The sequence below is a fragment of the Lutra lutra genome, chromosome 3 (genome assembly GCF_902655055.1).
Source record: "Lutra lutra chromosome 3, mLutLut1.2, whole genome shotgun sequence".
Taxonomy (NCBI): domain Eukaryota; kingdom Metazoa; phylum Chordata; class Mammalia; order Carnivora; family Mustelidae; genus Lutra; species Lutra lutra.
In genome coordinates, this window is record NC_062280.1 from 69430825 (window position 1) to 69451214 (window position 20390).

At 43.7% G+C, this 20390-nt stretch overlaps 1 protein-coding gene across 2 annotated transcripts in view; it reads left to right on the top strand.

The window, feature by feature from the left end:
- Positions 1-20390, top strand: part of ITGA6 (integrin subunit alpha 6) — a 77603-nt gene that overhangs the window by 24978 nt on the left and 32235 nt on the right. For both annotated transcript variants that reach the window (XM_047722164.1, XM_047722165.1), the window contains exons 2-6: positions 11237-11361; positions 12677-12756; positions 14502-14757; positions 16398-16529; positions 19575-19785. In XM_047722164.1, coding sequence (XP_047578120.1) covers positions 11237-11361; positions 12677-12756; positions 14502-14757; positions 16398-16529; positions 19575-19785 — 804 coding nt within the window. The remainder of the gene's footprint in view (positions 1-11236; positions 11362-12676; positions 12757-14501; positions 14758-16397; positions 16530-19574; positions 19786-20390) is intronic.

A 20390-nucleotide genomic window follows, 5' to 3' on the forward strand; every position in this document is an offset into this window, starting at 1 on the left:
AGGAGACTGTTTAGATTTCTTGCCATAATAGAAAGCCTAGTGCCTATGAGGAAGTCTGTGTCCTAACCCCCCAAACCTGTAAATTATCAGGCTAAGTGGCACAGGGGACTTAAAGTTGCAAGTTAGGGTTCTTCATCAGATGACTTTAAGGAGATTATCCTGGATTACCCATGCAGGCCAGTGTAATCAGAGGGAGCCTGCTAATGTGGAAGAAGGAGGCAGAAGATAGATTTGGAGCCGCATCACTGCTAGCCTCGCAGAAGGAGGAAGGGGCCAGGAGTCAAGGAATGCTGGCAGCCTTGGAAGCCGGCTAGGGCGAGACCGAGTCTCCCATAGAACCTTCAGAGAGTAACTGCCGACACTTTGATTTTTACTTCTGAGCTACAGAACTGTGAGATGCTAAGTTCGTGTTGTTTTAAGCCACCAAGTTTGTGGTGACGTGTTACAGCAGCCACAGAAAACCAGTACATCTGCCCAGGTCAGGGTCTCCTTGCAGAGATGGCTGTTGCCACCAAGTCACTTGGTAGTAATGACCTCTGATGATGTGTTCGGCTCCAACACATCCTTTTTTTTTTTAATTATTATTTTTTATTATGTTAGTCACCATACAGTATGTCATTAGTTTTTGATGTAGTGTTCCATGATTCATTGTTTACATATAACACCCAGTGCTCCATGCAATCTGTGCCCTCCTTAATGCTCATCACCAGGCTTATCCATCCCCCCAACACCTCCCCTATAAAACCCTCAGTTTGATTCCCGGAGTTCATGGTCTCTCATGGTTCATCTCCCCCTCTGATTCCAACCCCCCTCCTGCTTCATTTTTTCCTTCCTTCTCCTAATGTCCTTCATGCTATTCTTTATGTTCTACAAATAAGTGAAACCATATGAGAATTAACACTCTCTGCTTGACTTATTTCACTCAGCATAATCTCCTCGAGTCCCACCCATGCTGATGCAAAATTCGGGTATTCATCCTTTCTGATGGCTGAGTAATATTCCATTGTATATATGGACCACATCTTCTTTATCCATTTGTCTGTTGAAGGGCATCTTGGCTCTTTCCACAGTTTGGCTATTGTGGCCATTGCTGCTATGAACGTTGGGGTGCATACGGCCCTTCTTTTCACTACATCTGCATATTTGGGGTAAATACCCAGTAGTGCAATTGCCTGGTCATAGGGTAGCTCTACTTTTAATTTTTTGAGGAAACTCCATACCATTTTCCAAAGTGGCTGTGCCAATTTGCATTCCTACCAACAACTACACATCCTGTCTTGAAGCAGCTGGCTATGATGGTTCCTTAGTACATATTGATTATGCACTGCTGTGAGCCAGAGCCTGCTCCTAGAGGGATGAGCCTGTGGGTTCAAGACAGAAAGATCTGTGCCCTCCGAGAGCTTTAGTCCGTGTGCCGCACAGCCCTGAGCTCCACAGAGGGCTGATGAGAGTAGAGACTTCTAGCTCACCACCACTGGATATAAACTTGTGAGTGCAGAGTTCTCAGATGTATTTTTGAAATCTCCAAATGACCGGTCACCAAAATAAGGAAAACATTTTAAGGTTTCATAACTTATATGTGTATATAGCTACACACACACACAAGTATATTATAAATACACACACACACACACACACACACTTTGGCTGGAAAGGCTAACAGGAGGTATTAGTCTGATGATTGATTTTTCTGATTGCAAAGGAGAGAGAAGCAGGCCCTTTCTCCCCATGAAAGAGCCTGATGCAGGCAGAGTTGCCGGGTTTAGATAAAAGCGCAGGCAAGCTTTAATGCCTCCTTGCTTCTCTTTACCAGGTGGGGAAGAGAGGGGAGGAGGATCTTTAAGGAGAGGGAAGGACAAGACTCCTCAGCAATCTGGGCAGGCTCTCTGGGGTGCTGATGGTGACCAGGGGGTGGTGCAGGGGTACGTACGGACATCCCCTGTGGACCACTGGCCCTTGGAGAGCAGACGTGCTGTTCTGCTTCTGGCTGGAGGGAGAAGTATGTCAGTGGACAGCTGGAGAGTCCATGTCATTGGCTCCTAAGGCCAGGAGAGCTTTGGTGACCAGACAAGGTGACCTCAAGTAGCCCGGACATGGGGAGATGGGTTGTAGGGCCTCCCAGGCCAAAATAACTCACTAGTGCTTGTGAAACCATCCCCAGATCCAGCCATATAGCTGGAATTTCAAGCGCAGGGTTTTAAAACTCAAGCTGTTGCATCAGTCAAGTTCCATTGCTAGCTTTATATCTGAGGCTGGGGTGACTGCATAATTTGTCTACCAAACTGGAATTATTTGTGTGAGGGAGAGGGAGTCCAGAACAACAGGTGTGAGCGAGGACTATTCTGGGAAGGCCTGGGTATGTGGTCAGCCAAGCTAAGAGCTGAAAACTTTAACCGCTCTGTGGATAGTCTGGTGAGCAAAAATGACTCCATACAACGTGGCCTCTGTGTCGAGGGGACTAGGGTTTCCAGGAGAGAAGGTGCGACCCAGGGGCCTTTCCTGAGATGCTTGTCCACAGCCCAGGGGGCCTTGAAGAGTTGTTCTCTGTACAGCCTGGACTATAATGCAAGATCCATTTTTTCACCCCCAAATCATTTCACCTTATATATGAGCCCTTAAAAAGTTGTTCTCCTGTGAGAGTTGCCTTCTTGGTTACTTTATTTTGAACAAGAAAGTTCTTTTTGTTATGAACACATTAGCCTAATAGGACCTCCATCAGTTATAATTGTGGATGTGGATAGAGGTTAAATTGGTTTTAAAATATTTTAAATAAAATAAATTGCCTTTAAAAAGGAGGCAAAGAAATTTACCTACCATTTAGTAATAATTCCTCAGGATTTGACACCATAATTGCAAGTCTTGGTTGTGTTTGTAAACTTTAAAATGTCCTGGGAATGCTCCTGAAAACTGGGTTAGACATGGTTTTCAGAAAGTAGTATCAAAGAAATATATGGAGTGTGAATAAAATCACTTCATGGAATACAAGTAAAGCTACTTTTAAATGTTTAATATGTTATTTAAATGTTTGTATAGAGGATCAGATGTCAATTGGCTATTTCATCTATATTCATAAAAGCTTGTAATACAAATTGGCCAAAAAAATTCGTTTTGAATTTTTTTTTCCAAGCGAGGAAATCGTATTTGTAGGCATCCATAGTAGATGAGGGGTGCTAGTAAAGATTAAGAGGTGTTATGGGAATAGCTGGGAGAAAGACCTCTTTAGACTGCAAGGAAACAGGGCTGAGGTGAACATTGGATTCCTTCAAAAGGCTGGGGTTTGACTTAAGGTTGCGGATGGTGGACTCCCTGTGCAGGTTTCCCTCCAGGCTCCTCAAGGCTCCATAAAGGGTGAGATTAGGTTACTACAAGACAGGAGGCAGATGGTCTGGCTTACGACTGTAACAAGGGGGAAGAGCTACAGTCTGGAGCAGGTCATGCCGGGACTAGGGCAAAGTGGAGAGGGTTTTCCCTGCGACCGCCCTGGGAATGATCAGGTAAGGCAGGGACTGGAGACTGAGGTCTAGATCTGGAAGGTCTATGTGCAGGACCACAGATGCCAGATAGCACCATCAGCCCCCATGTCTGTACAGAGTATAGGCTGCTGGCATTCACACCCTGGCCAAAAACGATACCAGAGCACTTTTTTGGTTGGGTTGGGGGTAGGGGGATGGGAAGGTTGGCAGGTTTTACAGAGCTTAAATTGATTACAGCTCAAAAATACAGAATAGATTCTTACAGACAAGGCGGTTATGGTTATTTAAAAAAAAAAAAAAACTAAAAACCAGGGTTTTTCTAGTGTGAATGCTGGCACCCCAAAAATTTAAGGCTTCCTCCTCTAGCATTTGCTTTACAAGTGGTTTTCAGTCTGATGGCAGCTCCCTACCCACTCAGCGTAAAGTGAATCCTGACCCCACCCAGGGCTCCCTTCAGAATTCCTACTCAGGGTGACACCAAGCCAAAAATGGACATTTTTTAGACAACACCAACACAGGAGAACCAAGGACTATGAAGCATGTGGTGAGAGCTAGCAGCATAAAAAGGAATGGCTGAAGTAAGCCGAGAGAAACACTGGAAGATATACATAATCCAGGAACAGGACAAGAACTGGGTCGGGGTTGTGGGGAGACCTTACAGGTGAAATGCAATGCTTAGAATGTTAAGAACATGTTGATCCACAAATTAAGGCACGACTGGAACCAAGAAAGATTTTTGGAGATAGAACTCCTGAAATTTAACTTTTTCAGTAGAAATATTAAAAAATCAAGTTGGAAAAACTTCAGAACCACAGAGAGGGAAGGAGGCCAGGAGACCCAATACCTGAGCAGTTAAGGGGTTCCAGAAAGAGCACAGAAAATGGGACACGTGAAGCGATCGACGTGCCGTGAGTCGGTCAGTCTAAAAAGCATGCAGTCAGCACAGAGTAAGTGAATAAAGGCTCACATGCAGGTATGTGGTTGTGCCATGCAGAATGCCTAGGGTAAATGAAGAGACTGAAGGTTCAAAGGAATGAAAATTGGACTCCATTAGGATTTTCGTTGGCACCGCTGGATACTAGGATAAAGGCTATAGCATCTAAGTTCTGAAGAAAATGTTTTTCAACCCAGAGTCCTACAATGCCATTTTTGTATCTGGAGGGACTAAGTTTACCTGTCATGTACTGTTCCCTAGTATGATTTTTAAGAAAGTAATTAGAATAAGAGGGAAATCTGTTTTCTGAAGCAGATCAGCCCAGCAAGGCAGTCCCAGAACAGTTCGTGGAGTTGCAGAAGGATCTGAGGCCTCTGAGGAGGAAACCCGAGCAAAGGAGCAATCCTGATTTAATACAAGGTATTCTAGGGAGCTTAGAAATGATCGAGGCAAACAGCGTAAGGAAAAATGCAATGAGAAATGCCAAGACAAGCCAAAGTCATGGTTCAAATGGGAAGTACAGCAAGCAATTGATAGAATGAATGGAAGAAATGTCTGTTTGACCTTGATGCTGGGAGCAGTTTCCTTTAAGGCCAAGGGCTCTGATACTGGTCCCAGAGAGAAAGCACATAAGTTCAATGTGGTCTGATTGAACACTGAATTTTTACCTGGTTATGTAAAAGAGCAGGTGTCTTGTGATTACACAAGACAGCATGTAAGTGGTACGCTAGTCTGACAATAGTGTAAAAGTTTAGCTAATTGGTGGTAGGAGTTGGGGGGAAAGTGAGGGAGAAAGGGTCAGGGTATTGATGGCTGCATCTCACCGTTCAGGGAAGGGAGAGATGGTGTGGAAAGTCGGTGAAGGGAAAATAGAAGGTTAAATACATTGTGTAAAACTTTAGGGGTAACAAATAGAAGAACTAAGATAATATGGTTACTAAACATGGGAAGGAAAGTGAAGTAGCAAGTAGTGTAAGTTCTTCCCTTTTCATGTTGTGGGGTCCTCCGTTATCATCCAAAGCTGACAAATCAAGAAATAAAAGTAGAAGCAGAAGTAATGGAGATACGGAGAAGTAAATCCAGATTTTTTTTTAAAAGAGGTTTTCCTAGATAATGAGGCTTGGGATGAGTTTGGAATTTGCTGCTTTCCATCATAAGTCCTTTCTTACTTTTTGGTTTCTTGTCATTTATTTATATGTGTTTAACAAAAATTAAAAATGGAATTTGAACTTGGGTTAAAGGTAGAGGTGACACAAATGCCATGGTAATGCCATCTTTTAATTTTTTTATTACTTAATTTGGACAAACTAAGAAGGCTGCGCTTTATATTCACCAATAATAGTGTCCTTGTTCTAATGAAGCAATAGTTCATATTTCCTGGGACAAAGTTGTGTAGCTAGAAGGCAGAATCTTTAATCCTTGAGGAAATGAATTACTGCCAAAAACAATGAAGCAAAGCTGCTATTGTCCTTAGAGTTTCAAAAGTGGTCCAGTGTTTAGATCTTTTGGTTTGAAGTAGTTACACAAAAGTATACCAGCTCTATTTGGGAGAGAACTTGAGGATATGAAATAGGAGTGTGGCTGTCTTGAAGTCTGAAATAACCCTGTGGTTAATAGTATGAGAGTGGGTCCCGAATACTTGTGCCAGAAATTCTCATCTAGACTCCACAAAGACCTGAATTTATATCCTACCCTCAGTTTTATGTCAAGCTTGTGTCATCATTAGCCTTTGATATTGTATTTTGCTATTTCAAATTTTATTTTTTGTCTTTAAAGATGATGTGGTTTTGCAGGTTTTAGTTGTTTTTTTTTTTTTTAAAGTTTTATCTAAGTAATCTCTACACCCAACCTGGGGCCTGAACTCATGACCCCAGGATCAAGAGTTGCACATTATTCCTACTGAGCCAGCCAGGCGCCCGGAGTTTTGTATTTTAAATGTGGCTTTTCAATATGTTGGAATCCCAGGCCGGGTTTTTATATCATTATAGCTTCAAAATCGTGGAGGTGATTGTTCACTAGCCCTGTGGAAAGCACTCTCGGGAGTAATTCTTCCTGTTCCTTTTGATATCTAAAACAATCCCAGTTCAAACTTAGATCTTCACCCTTCCTTGACAGTTTTTCTTTTGACCTGATAGGGGACTAGGCTTCTCAGACCCCATTATGTTAATTTCTGCCATTTCCCTTTGAAGGCTGTAACTTCTATCCCCTGGTCCCTGTCACTTTGAATGTGAGTTGTCACTGTAGTTTTGAATTCCTCCATACATACTGGGTGGGTCAGTAATGACAGCAGCTGCTGTCACTGCTTCTTAGGAGGAAATGAACTGACTAGCCGAGCAGCTGCTGCCCAAGTCCCGGGCGTTGCTGTGGGTATCCTGGCAGTGCCCAGAGAATGTGTGCTGCTTACACTGAGCCAGCATCAAGGGGCATTGGGGTAAAAGTGAGGAAAGCTGGGATTTGAACAGAAACTAGATTCTGGTGTGGCCTTTGTGTTCCTCTGCATGCTGACTAACCCTTTGGGAGCTGTGCACAGTCCGCTAACTCAGGAGCCAGCGGTGTTTGAATGGCTTAGTCCAGTGCGCATCCTATAGGACTTGGATGGGCTACATCAGGGATGGTGCCTTTGTTTGACTGGACACAGCTCTTTTTGGTCATTTGTTCCTGCTAAGCATAACCTCCTCGAATAGGCTATGACCTCCTGATTCAGTCAGGGTTCAAGCTCCATTAAGAGTTTATTTCCTGACCCAGAGAAGACCACTTTTACCTTGAGAATTAGGACACCTGCCGCTTGAGTTTTGTTGGGGTTAGTTACTGTGTTCTTCCATCAAGGTGCTTCCTCATGTTTTCTATGATTCTGATTTTATCCAACTTACTTGCACCTGCCCCCCGCCCCCACTGGTCATTGTTTTCCTGATTGTCCTATGAAGTGTGGTCCCAGGGAACCAGATGCAGCCAGAGCAGGGGCAGCCCCCCTGGTGATCGCTGCCTGTCTTTCCTCTGGCTGATGGGTGCCCGAGGCCAGGGACCAGAGGGGTTCTGCCAAGGGCTGCAGAGCACCCGGGCCTCCCTTCCATCTAAGGTAGGACAGATTCTGGAGTGGGCTCACTATGCCAACTGTCCAGGGCCCTGGGAGGAAGAACTGTGCTGGAAACACGTGGGGGCAGGCCCCCCCACCCCCCACCAGGAGGCAATGTGGCTGTTAATGTTATCTCCAGAGGCCCATTTCTCTTATTTGCTGAGTTCTCTTTTCTTCTGTGTTTTCTGCCCCTCCCCACCCCCTCAAACCTTGCCCTTTCCAGTCTTCTGTATGTTTGGCTTTCCTCTGCAGTAGCTGCCCTAAGTAAAATGTGTGGACTCCTACAAGAGCTTGGCATTTTTATTCTAAATAGCACCATAATAAATTTTGTTAAACATAAAAAGAAAAAAAAGAACTTTGTATTTTTAGCACATGTGAAATTGTGCTGCCACAGCCTCTGTAACCAGCTGGCAAAGTGGAATGAAATGCCTCCTCTTTCTCACTTGCCTGCTAAAGGCTTGCCTTAGCCACCCCCTGGCTGAGCAGAACACATGGAGGGCATGGAGGGCGGAAGTACCAAGGAGGGAGAACTAGGCAGTGGGCAGGCAGTTGGGAGAAAGGGGGCTGGGGGTAGGGGTGGGGTTGGGGTGGGGAGCTGCGGGCCTGCTCTGAAGGAGGACGGACTGTCCGACTGTCTGCAGAAATAGAACAAGCTCCGCAGCTTTTGAAACAACAGGAAAGCCATCCACGCCCTCCCCTGTAGGGCACAGCAGTGCCGGCAACCCCTGGGCTCTGAGGGGTCTGCAGGTGCACATCTCTGGCCCTTTACCCCGGAACCCCGGGCTCTGCAGAGCAGGCTGGCTCATCCCCAGCCCATCATGTGGCATCACTGATCCCTACCCCGCCGTGTCCTCCGGCTCTTGCCCTGTCAGCCTCTGCACACTGCAGACCCCTCCCTTGCCGCCTCCTGCCCCACGGCTGCCTTGGGGACCCCCTTCCTCGCAGGCAGATTTGAGTGCCCCCCCACCCCCCCGACCAAGGCCCGCCGCCTTGGCTGCTCTCGGGTTTCATACCTGCCTACGGGTCTGGTCCCTCAGGGCCAGAGTTTGGTGGGGAGGGGGCAACCCTTGCTCATTCTAGAAGGCTCTTGAAGGTTCACGGAATGAATGCCTGAATGAGTGAGTACAATGAACAGGAATTGGCAAGCCCAGCACCTGCCTTAGGTAGCTTGCTAGGCTCCTAGGTGCCAGGCTCCTTGGGTGTGGCTAAGGAGAGGAAGTGGTCAGAGAAGACTCTGTAATGACTTTGGAACTCCGGGGCTGCTCTCTACAGCTTTCCTGCTGGAGCTGGTTGCCTTTGCAGATAACCTCTCCCCAGTCTTCACCTCGCCCGATTCCAGGAACGCTTTGACTCTGCCTGCCAGCAGCCTTTCCATATTTTGCCTCCATCTGTCGGTTAACAGAGCAGTTCTTGTTTCTGTGTTTCATTGTGTAGGTTTTGCCCTTTTCCCTAGGTTATAAATGCCTTATAGCCTAGGAAGCATTTGACAGGAAGGGGAAAAATAGTGCTCCAAAGTAATGTTTTGTCCCTACACATATATATGTGTGTGTGTATGTGTATGTATGTATGTATGTATGTATCTATCTATCTATCTATATATATATATATCTAGCAGTGCTTATATATAAGCAGTGATCTTAGGAGATCTTAGGGGACTACCCTCCTTGCAAAGGCCTCTGTTTTCTTATCTGTAGAATTAGAGGGCTGTATGCTCTCACATCCTGTGACTCAGTGCTATTGAGCCCAGCACTTGGCTAATCCCGCCCAGTCCCTGGGTCAGGGTTCCTTCCACAGATCAGCCAGGTAATTGAGCTTGTTCATTTACAGCCGAGGCCAGTTCACCTCTCAGCTGTTTGTGGGAGCTCCTGGGATCTGGGACAACATTGGTGGAATATGTGTGTGGTGGTCCTGTGGCGATGCCTGTGGCCCTTTACCTTGCCCCTACCTTCTGCCAAGAAAACTTTCAGGCCCCGGGGACCCTGCCTTGGTCCTAAGTCTCCACTCCAGTTCTCTGTGTTGGTGCATGCTATTCATGCCTTTGGATGTGGGACAGAGTGTGGGGTGGAAGTGGGCTATGCCTGCCATGCAGGGATGTGGGAGGAGGGATGGTGCTAGCGACGTGTGTTCCCACGTGAGCCAGCCCTCATTCTGGAACACCGTGCTTCGCTGGCCCTCCCTGGACAAACTCTTGCGCCCTCCCTGTTTTTTTGAGTGCATTTCCTTCTGTTGCACCTGCTGCATTGTATCGGTTTAAGTTTTTGTTGTTGTTCCATCCTTTATTGGGATCAGAAAGACAGGTGGGAGGGACTGTTTTGTTTGTAGGGGTTTTTTTGGTGTGTGTATGGTTTTTTGTTTTTGCATCTGAGATCTGTGGGTTTCTTAAAGGCTGGGAGTGGCTTGTTTCCTGTTTGAGGAGTTGTTGGTTCACATGTGTGTGTCCAGCTCTTTCCCCCAGCTCCAGCCTCATTTCTCTGTCCCCGGAGGTGTGTTCCTTCCCTTTGTTACTGTTCCTAGCTGTTCTGTGAGTCAGCCAGACCCACAGATGTTTGTGGACAGCATTATCAAAAGGAGTCCTACAGAAACAGTGGGTTTCTGAAGATCCCTCCTGGCTGTGAAACTGAGATTTTTAATGCTTGTGGGTTGGGAATAGGGCCTCCTCTTAATGGAGCTAGCATCACTGGGGAGGGAGGGAAGAAGGCATAGTAGAATACCGAGTACACCGGTCATGCTGCCCAGACCCTCCCTGCCATGTCTGCGCCAGACTGATGGGATGATGGAGGCTGAACCCATTTGGGTCAGGAGTTCCGAGAGTAAGAGCTGCTCCGGAAAGGCAGAGGAAGAAAGCACGAGAGCTGGGCAGAGGGAAGGAGACTCAGGCTAGTTGTATCTTGGGCAAGTTTAGGTTCTAAACAGTATTATTAAAAGATAAACTAACTAAGGCATATTAAAAAAAACACTTTACGAGTTGGAGCAAAGATCAATAGGAATCTGGCAGTGGCAGATTAGAAGTGGTTAGGAGTGCTCTGCCAACAGGCACCAGGGGAAAGTCTCCTACAGAGAAAGTAGAAAAGCAAAGAAAAATTATTTAATCAGCTGTAGCTTAAAGCCTGGTTGGCTGCATGTGATTGGTTGTCCCTTGGGTTTGATTTTATAACCTTGAGGCATTTACAGGCTTAGATAACTGCCACATCATTAAGCCACATGGGCCTAATGGCCTCCTTGTTTAATTAATTAGACAGTATGTGAACCGAAGATTCAGCGTCTAGCCAAAATTACCTTTGAAAAATGCCTCAGGAAGGCATAGTGTTAGATGTTGACACATCATTGCTTGTTAAGTTTAATGGGGCCATCTTCCCCCTCCAGTGTATGTTGAGTTCCATATGTCCTTGAATTAGGTTTAGGGGTCATGTTCTATAAAATGTATCTTTTAAAACACCAGAATCCTACTCTGAGAGGTGCTGATACCATGAGAGATGGCACACTTTTCATGTTGTTTCAACAACCCCTTTCTGGGCTTGACTCACCTGGGGGGGTGGTGGTGGTGGTGGTGGTGGTGGTGGTGTGTGTGTGTGTGTGTGTGTTTTTGCAGGGACCAGCCATAGGACTCCACCTTTACTGTCCCCAGCACCTAAGCCAGTGGGGCATCTAGGAACTCTTGACCACGAATAATGCTGACATCTCCACATCATCATCTTCAGTTCTAACTGAAATGTTAATTGTGTTTGTTAAACTCCAAATTCTCTGCTTTGTCAACAGGCTGCTGGTGGGGGCCCCTCGGGCTGCGGCCCTTCCACTGCAGAGGGCCAACAGAACAGGAGGCTTGTACAGCTGTGACATCACCTCCCCGGGACCTTGTACACGGATTGAATTCGATAACGATGGTGTGTCCTTCTGTCCTCACTCTGTTCACTTAGCCAGACCCCACTTGCCTTTTCCATGAGGAGGGAGGGGGAGCCCAAGCCTTTGTTCTTGGAGAGAGAGCCTCTCTTAAATACCTGTCTTGACTGTTTGTTTGCCCTGAAAACATCTACTTTTTAAATGACACTGGGATGCATACTGACTTGCAGCCCTTCCTAAGCTTGCTTTCTAAAACGATATGGTGTATGGATGTCACCACCTAGTGTTGTGCTGAGGTTCTACAGGAGGCTGTTGAAAAACTAAATTCAGAGCTGCAAAGAAAATTGTGTATAGCTTGTACTTGGCTGCCAAAAGTTCTCGCTTGCTGTTAAAATATTTGGGAGAAAGGCTGTTTTAAATACCAGAGCTCTCTAAAGTGAGAGCTGACCATCATGGATAATTTTGCCCTCTGGCTCCAACAGAGGCTTGTCTTGTGAGGGATCTATGCTGAGTTGAGCAGTTAGCATACTGACAAGCTCCAAGTGAGCCAGATTTGACACACTTGGTCTAAGTAGATTTGCAGATTCATGTTTATGTTCTTCTCTTTTTCATCTTTTAGAAATAACGTTTGGTTTTTTTTCTTTACTGATTAGAAAATGATATATGTTAATTGTGAGAAAGTTGCAAAAGACATCGACCTATATAAAGAAAAACCCCCAAACCATGGGTAATCTAGACATAATCACTCTTTAACATTATAGCATTTTGGCTTCACTCTACTTAAAGTTGTTTAGTTTTCACATTTTTGCAATGATTCAAGATAAAAAAAGGGTGCCTGTCTTCTCACTGAGGAAGGCAAAACTTTGGTATAGATTGATACCGAAATAAACACATACATGATGGTGCATGCTGTTATATGACAAATTTAGGACTGTGTAGAGAAGTGCCCAGTTCTTGTTAGTTTGGATGACAGTTGGAGTTTGGAGACTGGATTTTCCATCAATGCTTTAAGCCGCACATGTTGGAAGGCTACCCCTGAGTCTTATAATTTTCAAATAGGTTTTTGTACTCAGGATCCTGGTTGTCAGAAAGAGTGTAAGGCCACCAGGTAAAAGCTATATAGTTTATGTAAAGAATTTTAAGAAGGTTTTTACCAGGAACCACTTACCTGTTTCTTCAAAGGAGAAATAATTTTTCTGGATTGAGTAACTGAATTTACTAAGGAGCAAGACTCGGAACCTAGGCAGAGTAGAAACCATCTTGTGTTTGTGTTCCTCTCTTGCCGCATTGCCTGCTTCAGTGACTTTGAAGTGCTAACTGTGTGTATGTAACCTGTGTAACCTGTGCTGCTTTCCACAGCGGACCCTTCATCAGAAAGCAAGGAAGATCAGTGGATGGGGGTCACCGTGCAGAGCCAAGGTCCAGGGGGCAAAGTTGTGGTAAGTGTGGAGAAGCGTGCCCGTTCCACAAGGTCTGAGCGCCTGTCGTGTGCCAGCACCAGGCTGACAGCAGTGCGCAAGGCGGGCAGAGCCCCTGTCCGCCCCGTGGACAATCCGGAGGACTCGCTGCTTTACAGCAGGAATTGATGTCAAGAAGAAATCAGGCATTATTTTTTCTGTGCTTCCTAAAGATGTTATTTACTTATTTATCTATCTATCTATCTATCTATCTATCTAAGAGAGAGAGAGCAAGCAGAGGGAGGGGCAGAGGGAGAAGGGGAGAGGATCTCAAGCGGACTCCACACTGAGCATGGAGCCTGACTTGGGGCTCGATCCTGTGATCCTGAGATCATGACCTGAGCTGAAACCAAGAGTCAGATGAGTAACTGACGGAGCCACCCAGGCGCCCCTCTGTGATTTTTGATACACTTTGAAATAGTCATAAAACCCGCTTTTCTTTAGAGCTTTCAGACTCAAAGAACTTATTACTATACCTTCACTAATATTCCTAAAATGCCAGCTGGTCTTTAGAATGCAGGAGAAAACTAGACGTGGCTTATGTCCCAGAAACTATGTGACTTTTTTAGCTGAGTTATAAAGAACATGGGAATGGTCATGGAAAGTAAGAGCAGGTAATTTAAAAGTCTGGTTGTTTGTTCTGAACATCTTCAAATATAAGTAGCAGTGAAGGAAGAAAGGGGTTTGTTCAGTGGATTGTGGGAGATGGCCTTGGAAATGCCTGCCTGGCTGGATCACGATGCTCTGTCTCTATCTCTTTTAAAATCCGGTTGCTCTAACGAATTGATACAGGATTTTGAAAAAAAAATGAGAATTTTGCTGAATCCTAAGTTTTGATAATTAAGAGATTATCATTACAGGAAATCAACTTGGCTGTCAAAAAGTCTATTCAGCCTGTGTTGTATGGAAAGTAACCCTGAATACCTTGTAAAATTATAAAGAGTATTTCATTTTTTCTGGCAGTGTAATTCACTCTGCCTTTTAAAATAACCTTAATCTGAGCTTAGAGTACAAGTTAAGACTGATTATCAGGAAAAAATAGTGTGGGTAAAAGGGAAATGTCTTTGTTTTAGCTATGTCTGCTCGTCCTAGGAAAATATGTCCGTGATTTCTCCCCTCTGGAACATAATTACAAATTTTCACCAACATACTGATGGGAAAGTTTATACGGCCAATAAAAGCCATTTAAGAAAATGAGAGAAGATATTTCCCATTGTTTATGTGACAGGTCAGTTTACAAATACATTGCCTGTGGAGTACAGACTGGCATTCAGTATTTGGACTGGAGCATTATCTTCCAGGCGAGAATAAGACAGAAGTCCTAGTTCTGATATGCTAGATTGTGGTCCCCTCGTGCCACTTTGGAGAACCGTTGCTGGTTTTGGATCCCATTCCAGGATGAGGGACATGTTTAACATCCTATTTAGAATTAAGCTCTCTTGGGGCGCCTGGGTGGCTCAGTGGGTTAAGCCGCTGCCTTTGGCTCGGGTCATGATCTCAGGGTCCTGGGATCGAGCCCCGCATCGGGCTCTCTGCTCAGCAGGGAGCCTGCTTCCTCCTCTCTCTCTACCTGCCTCCTGCCTGCTTGTGATCTCTGTCAAATAAATAAATAAAATCTTTAAAAAAAAAAAGAATTAAGCTCTCTTTATTACAAATTGATAAAATGGTCACTAATAAGCGTAAAGTCTGTAAAAATGAATGGGCTGCTTTATTCCATCTGTTTGCAGACATGTGCTCACCGATATGAAAAAAGGCAACATGTCAATACAAAGCAGGAATCCCGAGATATCTTTGGAAGATGTTATGTCCTGAGTCAGAATCTGAGGATTGAGGATGACATGGATGGAGGAGACTGGAGTTTTTGCGATGGCCGATTGCGAGGTCATGAAAAATTTGGTTCTTGCCAGCAAGGAGTAGCTGCTACTTTTACTAAAGACTTTCATTACATTGTGTTTGGAGCCCCAGGCACTTACAACTGGAAAGGTAGGACATGTATTTATAGCAATAGAGATTAGAATGACTGCATAATTTCTGTTACATGCACCCGTGATTGAGTACATTTGAAGTTAAAACAAAATGTTACAAGGCACTTGTATATTACAAAAGTAAGGTAGGATTTGTAATCTCTCAATTATATGATTTCAAAAACAGTGGTGGAAATGTATATTGGAAGATATGTTTCTCCTCTCAGCAATTTGCATTAATACAAGTAGTTAACTTTTTTCTCTAAGAATATAATAATTAACATCCGTAGTTTTTTCTGTTTTGTATTTTCCTGTTTCTTGAGGCTAAAAGTGTTTTAAGTTTTAATGCTGGCAGACATTTCATTTTAAGGTAGTGATCTGAAAACAAAATAATTGTGTGGTGTCATGTACAAGTAACAGTATATTAATACAGACATTTTTTCATTATATCTTAAAAGGCTGTGTTTTGCTAGTAAAGTAGAGAAGTTAGAAGGGTAGATGACAAATTAGAGCATTGTGAGATGATAAATTTAGATAATTTATGGGAAAGTTGTTTAATGGTATCGTTTAATTATGATTGTGATGTGGGTAAAAGGAGACACTGGGAGGGAGTGGGGAGAAGGGCCCTCAGTTTGACTGAGTTTAACTTCTTTCAAGAAATTAGGCTGGCATAGAAAATCACTGTGTTATGAAAGACAGTTAACTCTAACGCACAATGAAGAGAAATGCATGGGATTTAGACATCAGACATTTTTCTGAGAAATTTATTAAAATAAATGTGTTACAACATTTTCTGTAGTTAAGAATAACTTAGGGAAATTTTCCCTTTTGCACTCAAAAAAACTCCCCCAAGTTTGAATTCCTATTAGATATAATCCTTGAGGAACATCTTCCCCTTTATGTCATCCATAGTAACCTTTGGGAGGAATTTCCTTTGGCCTCCCCACTCCCAACATAACAGTATTTGTCAGGTTATGTTTACCTCATCCAAATAACACATAGAATTTAGAAATAGTTTTTTCATAGCAAGAATAGATGCCACTTATGGTTAAAATAACAAAAACCCCCACAAGTTATGTATGTATGTATTTATGGGAAGCATTTTTACCTTCTTTATAAACCCTGATTTAAAATGTTACTGTTTTTAAAAAGTCACATAGTGGGCTTACTATATGAAATCTTCTCTTTTTAATTGTTAATTTCGAAAATTTTAGAAAGATGAAATCTTGGTTCAGGTGGTTTGGAGAAAGGATCAACACATTTCAGCTTTACACTCTAGTAAAGTAGGTAAATTGATGGTAGGATGACAGACGATATAAAATACATCAGGCTCATGTAATTTCTAAAAAGTTACTTTCTCTAGATTTAGTTAATGAAGTAAACATTTCATTTTCCATCCAGTTTTGTGACATTACAGAGAATTCCTAAAAATGCATTTTTTTTCATCACTAGAACAAACTTCTTTGTAAAAATTCACATAACCATGATTCTTTAAACTTTAATAACCTCAAAAGCCCTCTATTTCCTCTGCCCTTCTTCCTCCAGACTCTTCTTCTTATCCTTATGAACATGAGGCATGTGTATTAGGAACCATCTCTTTTATTTTGTTCCATCTTCATGGTTTTTTTTTTTTTTTTTTTTGCCATTTCATTTCTTTAGGCATCGTTCGCGTAGAGCAAAAGAATAACACTTTTTTTGACATGAACATCTTTGAAGATGGGCCTTATGAAGTTGGTGGAGAGACTGACCATGATGAAAGTCTAGTTCCTGTTCCCGCGAACAGTTACTTAGGTAGGAATGAGCGCAGCTGGCATGCCCGCCTTTCCAGATACCTCAGTGAGACCCTGTCTGCCCAGGACCCTGGACTTCGAGGCTGAGAATAGGCCAGGAGGAGCCAGGGGCCTGTGGCTGCGCTGATGGGAATTGGATTTAAGCTTTGGTGATCCCGAGGTAACCTGGGTGATGCTTGGGATTCTTCCCTTCTGACCTGGGCCAGCAGTGGCCTCTGTAAACTGGAAACAGGCAGTTGGGACAGGGGGTGGTGGGGAGAGGCAGGGATGTTGGCAGTGAGCTGAGCTGCCTCCTCTCTCCCTCCAGTGCCTCTTTCTAGAGATACTCTTAAGAGCTACATTTATGAAGTTACTCTGAAGTGGCAGGTCAAGACCTCCAGGTCCTTCCTTGGTGACTGTTGTTCTCCAAGAGTCAGCTCTGCTTCCGGACTGGGGCCCCCCTGTCACAGGCCCCCTGGCGGGTGGCATGGTGGCTTTCCAGTGGCAGCTGAGCAGCACTGCCAGAGCAGCTTGGAGGACCCCCAGACTGTGTCTAAGTGCCAGTTCCCTAACTCCTCAGGCTCATTTGCATTACTAATGGGTGTCCTAAATTATTCATGTGCATTATGGTAATTACACAAAGGCTTTTAAAAGCTTTAATTCTTGGTATGAGTTGACATAAAGAATAATTACTGTACATTTCTTGGGAAAAAATGTAAAAAAATCTCCTAAACCTAAATAGTGACCTACATTTTTTTTTTTTTTAAAGTACCCCTGTGCTAGAGATGTTACTGGAACAATGGAAGGTAAAAAGTAAAAACACAAGAATAATTCTAAACAATGTGTTAGTAAGCATATTCTAAAAATGTTCTAATTATAGAGATATGCATGAATGGTACTGTTAATTAAAAAGAAAACAAAAACAAAACCACAACTTTTCAGACACTCCTCCTTCCAAATAAAAAATCTGGTGTGAGGGCATAGAAGAGGGCAGAGAAAAGTTAAACTTACCACTTGTTAAGTGCCAACCATGTGCTGTATTTATTGCTATACAAGTTGTACTTGACCTTCCCAATAATATTATAAAATAGGTATGATTATCCCTCTTTTGTTGATAGAAAAAAACTGTGACCTAGGGAGATTCATTTCTTAGTCCAAGGTCACACAGTTGCTCATCCCTCAACCAAGGAAAGAAAGGCTCGTGGAAATGAGGCAGGATGCGAAGCAGCTGGGTTGTGTGAGTGCTGGGTCAGTGGCTTTGCAGGACACAAATGGGACGCAGACGCCATCCGTTTGCAATCTCAACTACTCAGTATGGTTTTTCAGGGTAAATACCATCAACACACAAGTATGTTCTTTGAATATATTTTAACAGGCAGCCTCTCATCAAATGTGTTATTTAGGGATTATTTTTGATGAGAAGTAATATTAAATTAAAATTTAATGTAATGGTCAAGAAGCCTGGTCAGGGTTTTCTGGTCAAGACACCACCACTTTGGTCTTTAAGATAGATGCCCGTGGTTTTTTACAAACAGTTGCTCTTGGAGCATTCGAGAGGTTTTGGCATATTTTATTAAACACATTAGCCCCTTTTAAGAATGGGTTGCCTCAAAAGAGGCTGCCTGGAGGGGGAAGAGTCCAGTTCGTGTTGTCACATTTTTGTTGTCCGTGCTGTCTGTGTGTCTATTGTTTCAAAAAAATCAATGGGCTTGAGGAAGTAAGTGATCTGCTTGTGGTTTTGGAAGCTGGTGAGGCTGGCCAGCCAGAGGCGGAGGTGGCCACCTCGTGCAGCAGGAGCATTGGGAGCTGGCAGGCCTTTTACGAAGCATAATTGCTTTCTCTTCAATCTTTTCCGTTCCATGCGTGTGTCCAGGCCTGCTGTTTCTGACCAGCGTTTCCTATACAGATCCTGATCAGTTTGTTTATAAAACACAGCCTCCCAGGGAGCAGCCCGGCACATCCCCCGATGTGATGATGAATAGCTACCTAGGTTTGTGACCTCTGAGATGACAAATAAATTGTCTTGGTCATGGTCATTTAAAGAAAAAATTTTTTTGGGGGGGGGAAATCCATACAGAGCATAAATCTTTTTATTTTCTATTCCATTTCGAGTGAAGCACGCTGAAAAGCACTCCAGGCTGAGGCTCTGCCGCCAGGTGGTTTGCAGAGCTGCATTTGATTACATCACCCTGTTCTAAACTCGGAGCTCATCATATTCTCCAACTCACTTCACAGTTTGAGAACTGCAACAGTAGTGGTGAAGCTTTTTGTAAATCACAATAAGAAGGGTGAGCTTATGCTCTCTGGCATCTGCCTCCCCTCCCTATAGGAAGATTTGCTCAGTTTGAGTGGTTTTGACAGAGGCATTGATATGCACCTCCTGGCAGATCTTGGTCTGTTATCTGACCCCCCAGCTGATGCTTTCTAATTGGGCGCCTTATGTTTTCTGCCCTCCGAATGAGTATGTGATTATCAACAGTGAGAACGTGCTCACCTCTATTGTTTATACGAGGTTCTCAAATACTCCATCTCACTGGTCATGGTCTTGTTTGCATGTTTGTGTCTGAGAATTAAGTTGGTCCGAAATACTGTCTGTGGTAGATGAAGGATATTAGCATTTGTTTTACCAAGGAGACTGATAAATGTGGAAGTTACTAATCATTACGTTATAGCAGAACCCTATAACGTGCACTCAGGTATGTTGGTCTGTACTTTCCCATGATAATTTAGGATCTAGCTTGATCTCCTTTTACCACAGTTCTAGTATCAAAGTAGAGTGCAAACAGCTTCGGGAGATGCATGAGTGTTTCATGACTCAAGTTACCCATAAGCTAAGTAGCACAGGTAATTTCTTGAAAAAAGTCTTCATGTATGTCACAGAAAGCCATGACCCTAGCCTACTGCTTTGTACTTGGGTCAAACTCTTTCATGTTGTAAGTGTGACAGCTGCTAAAAAAGGCCTGGAAGGAGATGGGTGGGAAGCCAGAGGCAAAGGTGGTGATGGCCTTACCGTGTTAGATGCCTCCTGAAATACACAGTGATGTGAACTATTACTTTGTTTTTCTAGGCTTTTCTTTAGACTCAGGAAAAGGTATTGTTTCTAAAGACGAGATCACTTTCGTTTCTGGTGCTCCAAGAGCCAATCATAGTGGAGCTGTGGTTTTGCTAAAAAGGGACACGAAGTCTGCTCATCTCCTCCCTGAATACATCTTTGACGGGGAAGGTCTGGCTTCTTCATTCGGTTATGACGTGGCAGTGGCAGACCTTAACAAAGATGGGTAAGTGCATCTTCGGTTACTTTACATCTGCCAAAAACTGTTGGTTCTTGGGCATTTTTCAGACTTGAGAGGAGCCATCCTTTCAGGTTCGTTGACTCAACATTTTTGCTGCCAGATCTTTATCTTCCTGCCATGTCCTTATCACTTGTATTTTGGCAGCAGACGTTCATTACCTTCCTCAGGTTATTTACATTTTCAGTTTTTCATTTTCACTCATATTTTGGGTCTGTGAGAATTAAAATATGGAAAAACATTAACTCGAAAAATGACACCTACGCGGCTCTTCTGCTGTGGCTTCTCATGGGGCTGTGGGAGCATCCAGAAAGTCCTTTTAAAAACCAGGATCGGCGACAAAGTAATAGTTATGTCTAGTGGTGGTGGTTTGGGGGGTGGGTGGAGGGGAGCAGAGTCTGTACACTCTTGTTCCAACTTGGGGACTATCTTCAGGTTCTTCCCATTGATACCTTCCTCTGGGCATTCATCGTGGGCTATTGTGTAAAATGTTTTACCTAAACCTAAACACTTACATACCTAAACATTACATTATCTGAACATTACATAAACACACCTACAAAAATGTTTTAATGGATGAGAAATCAATTCCA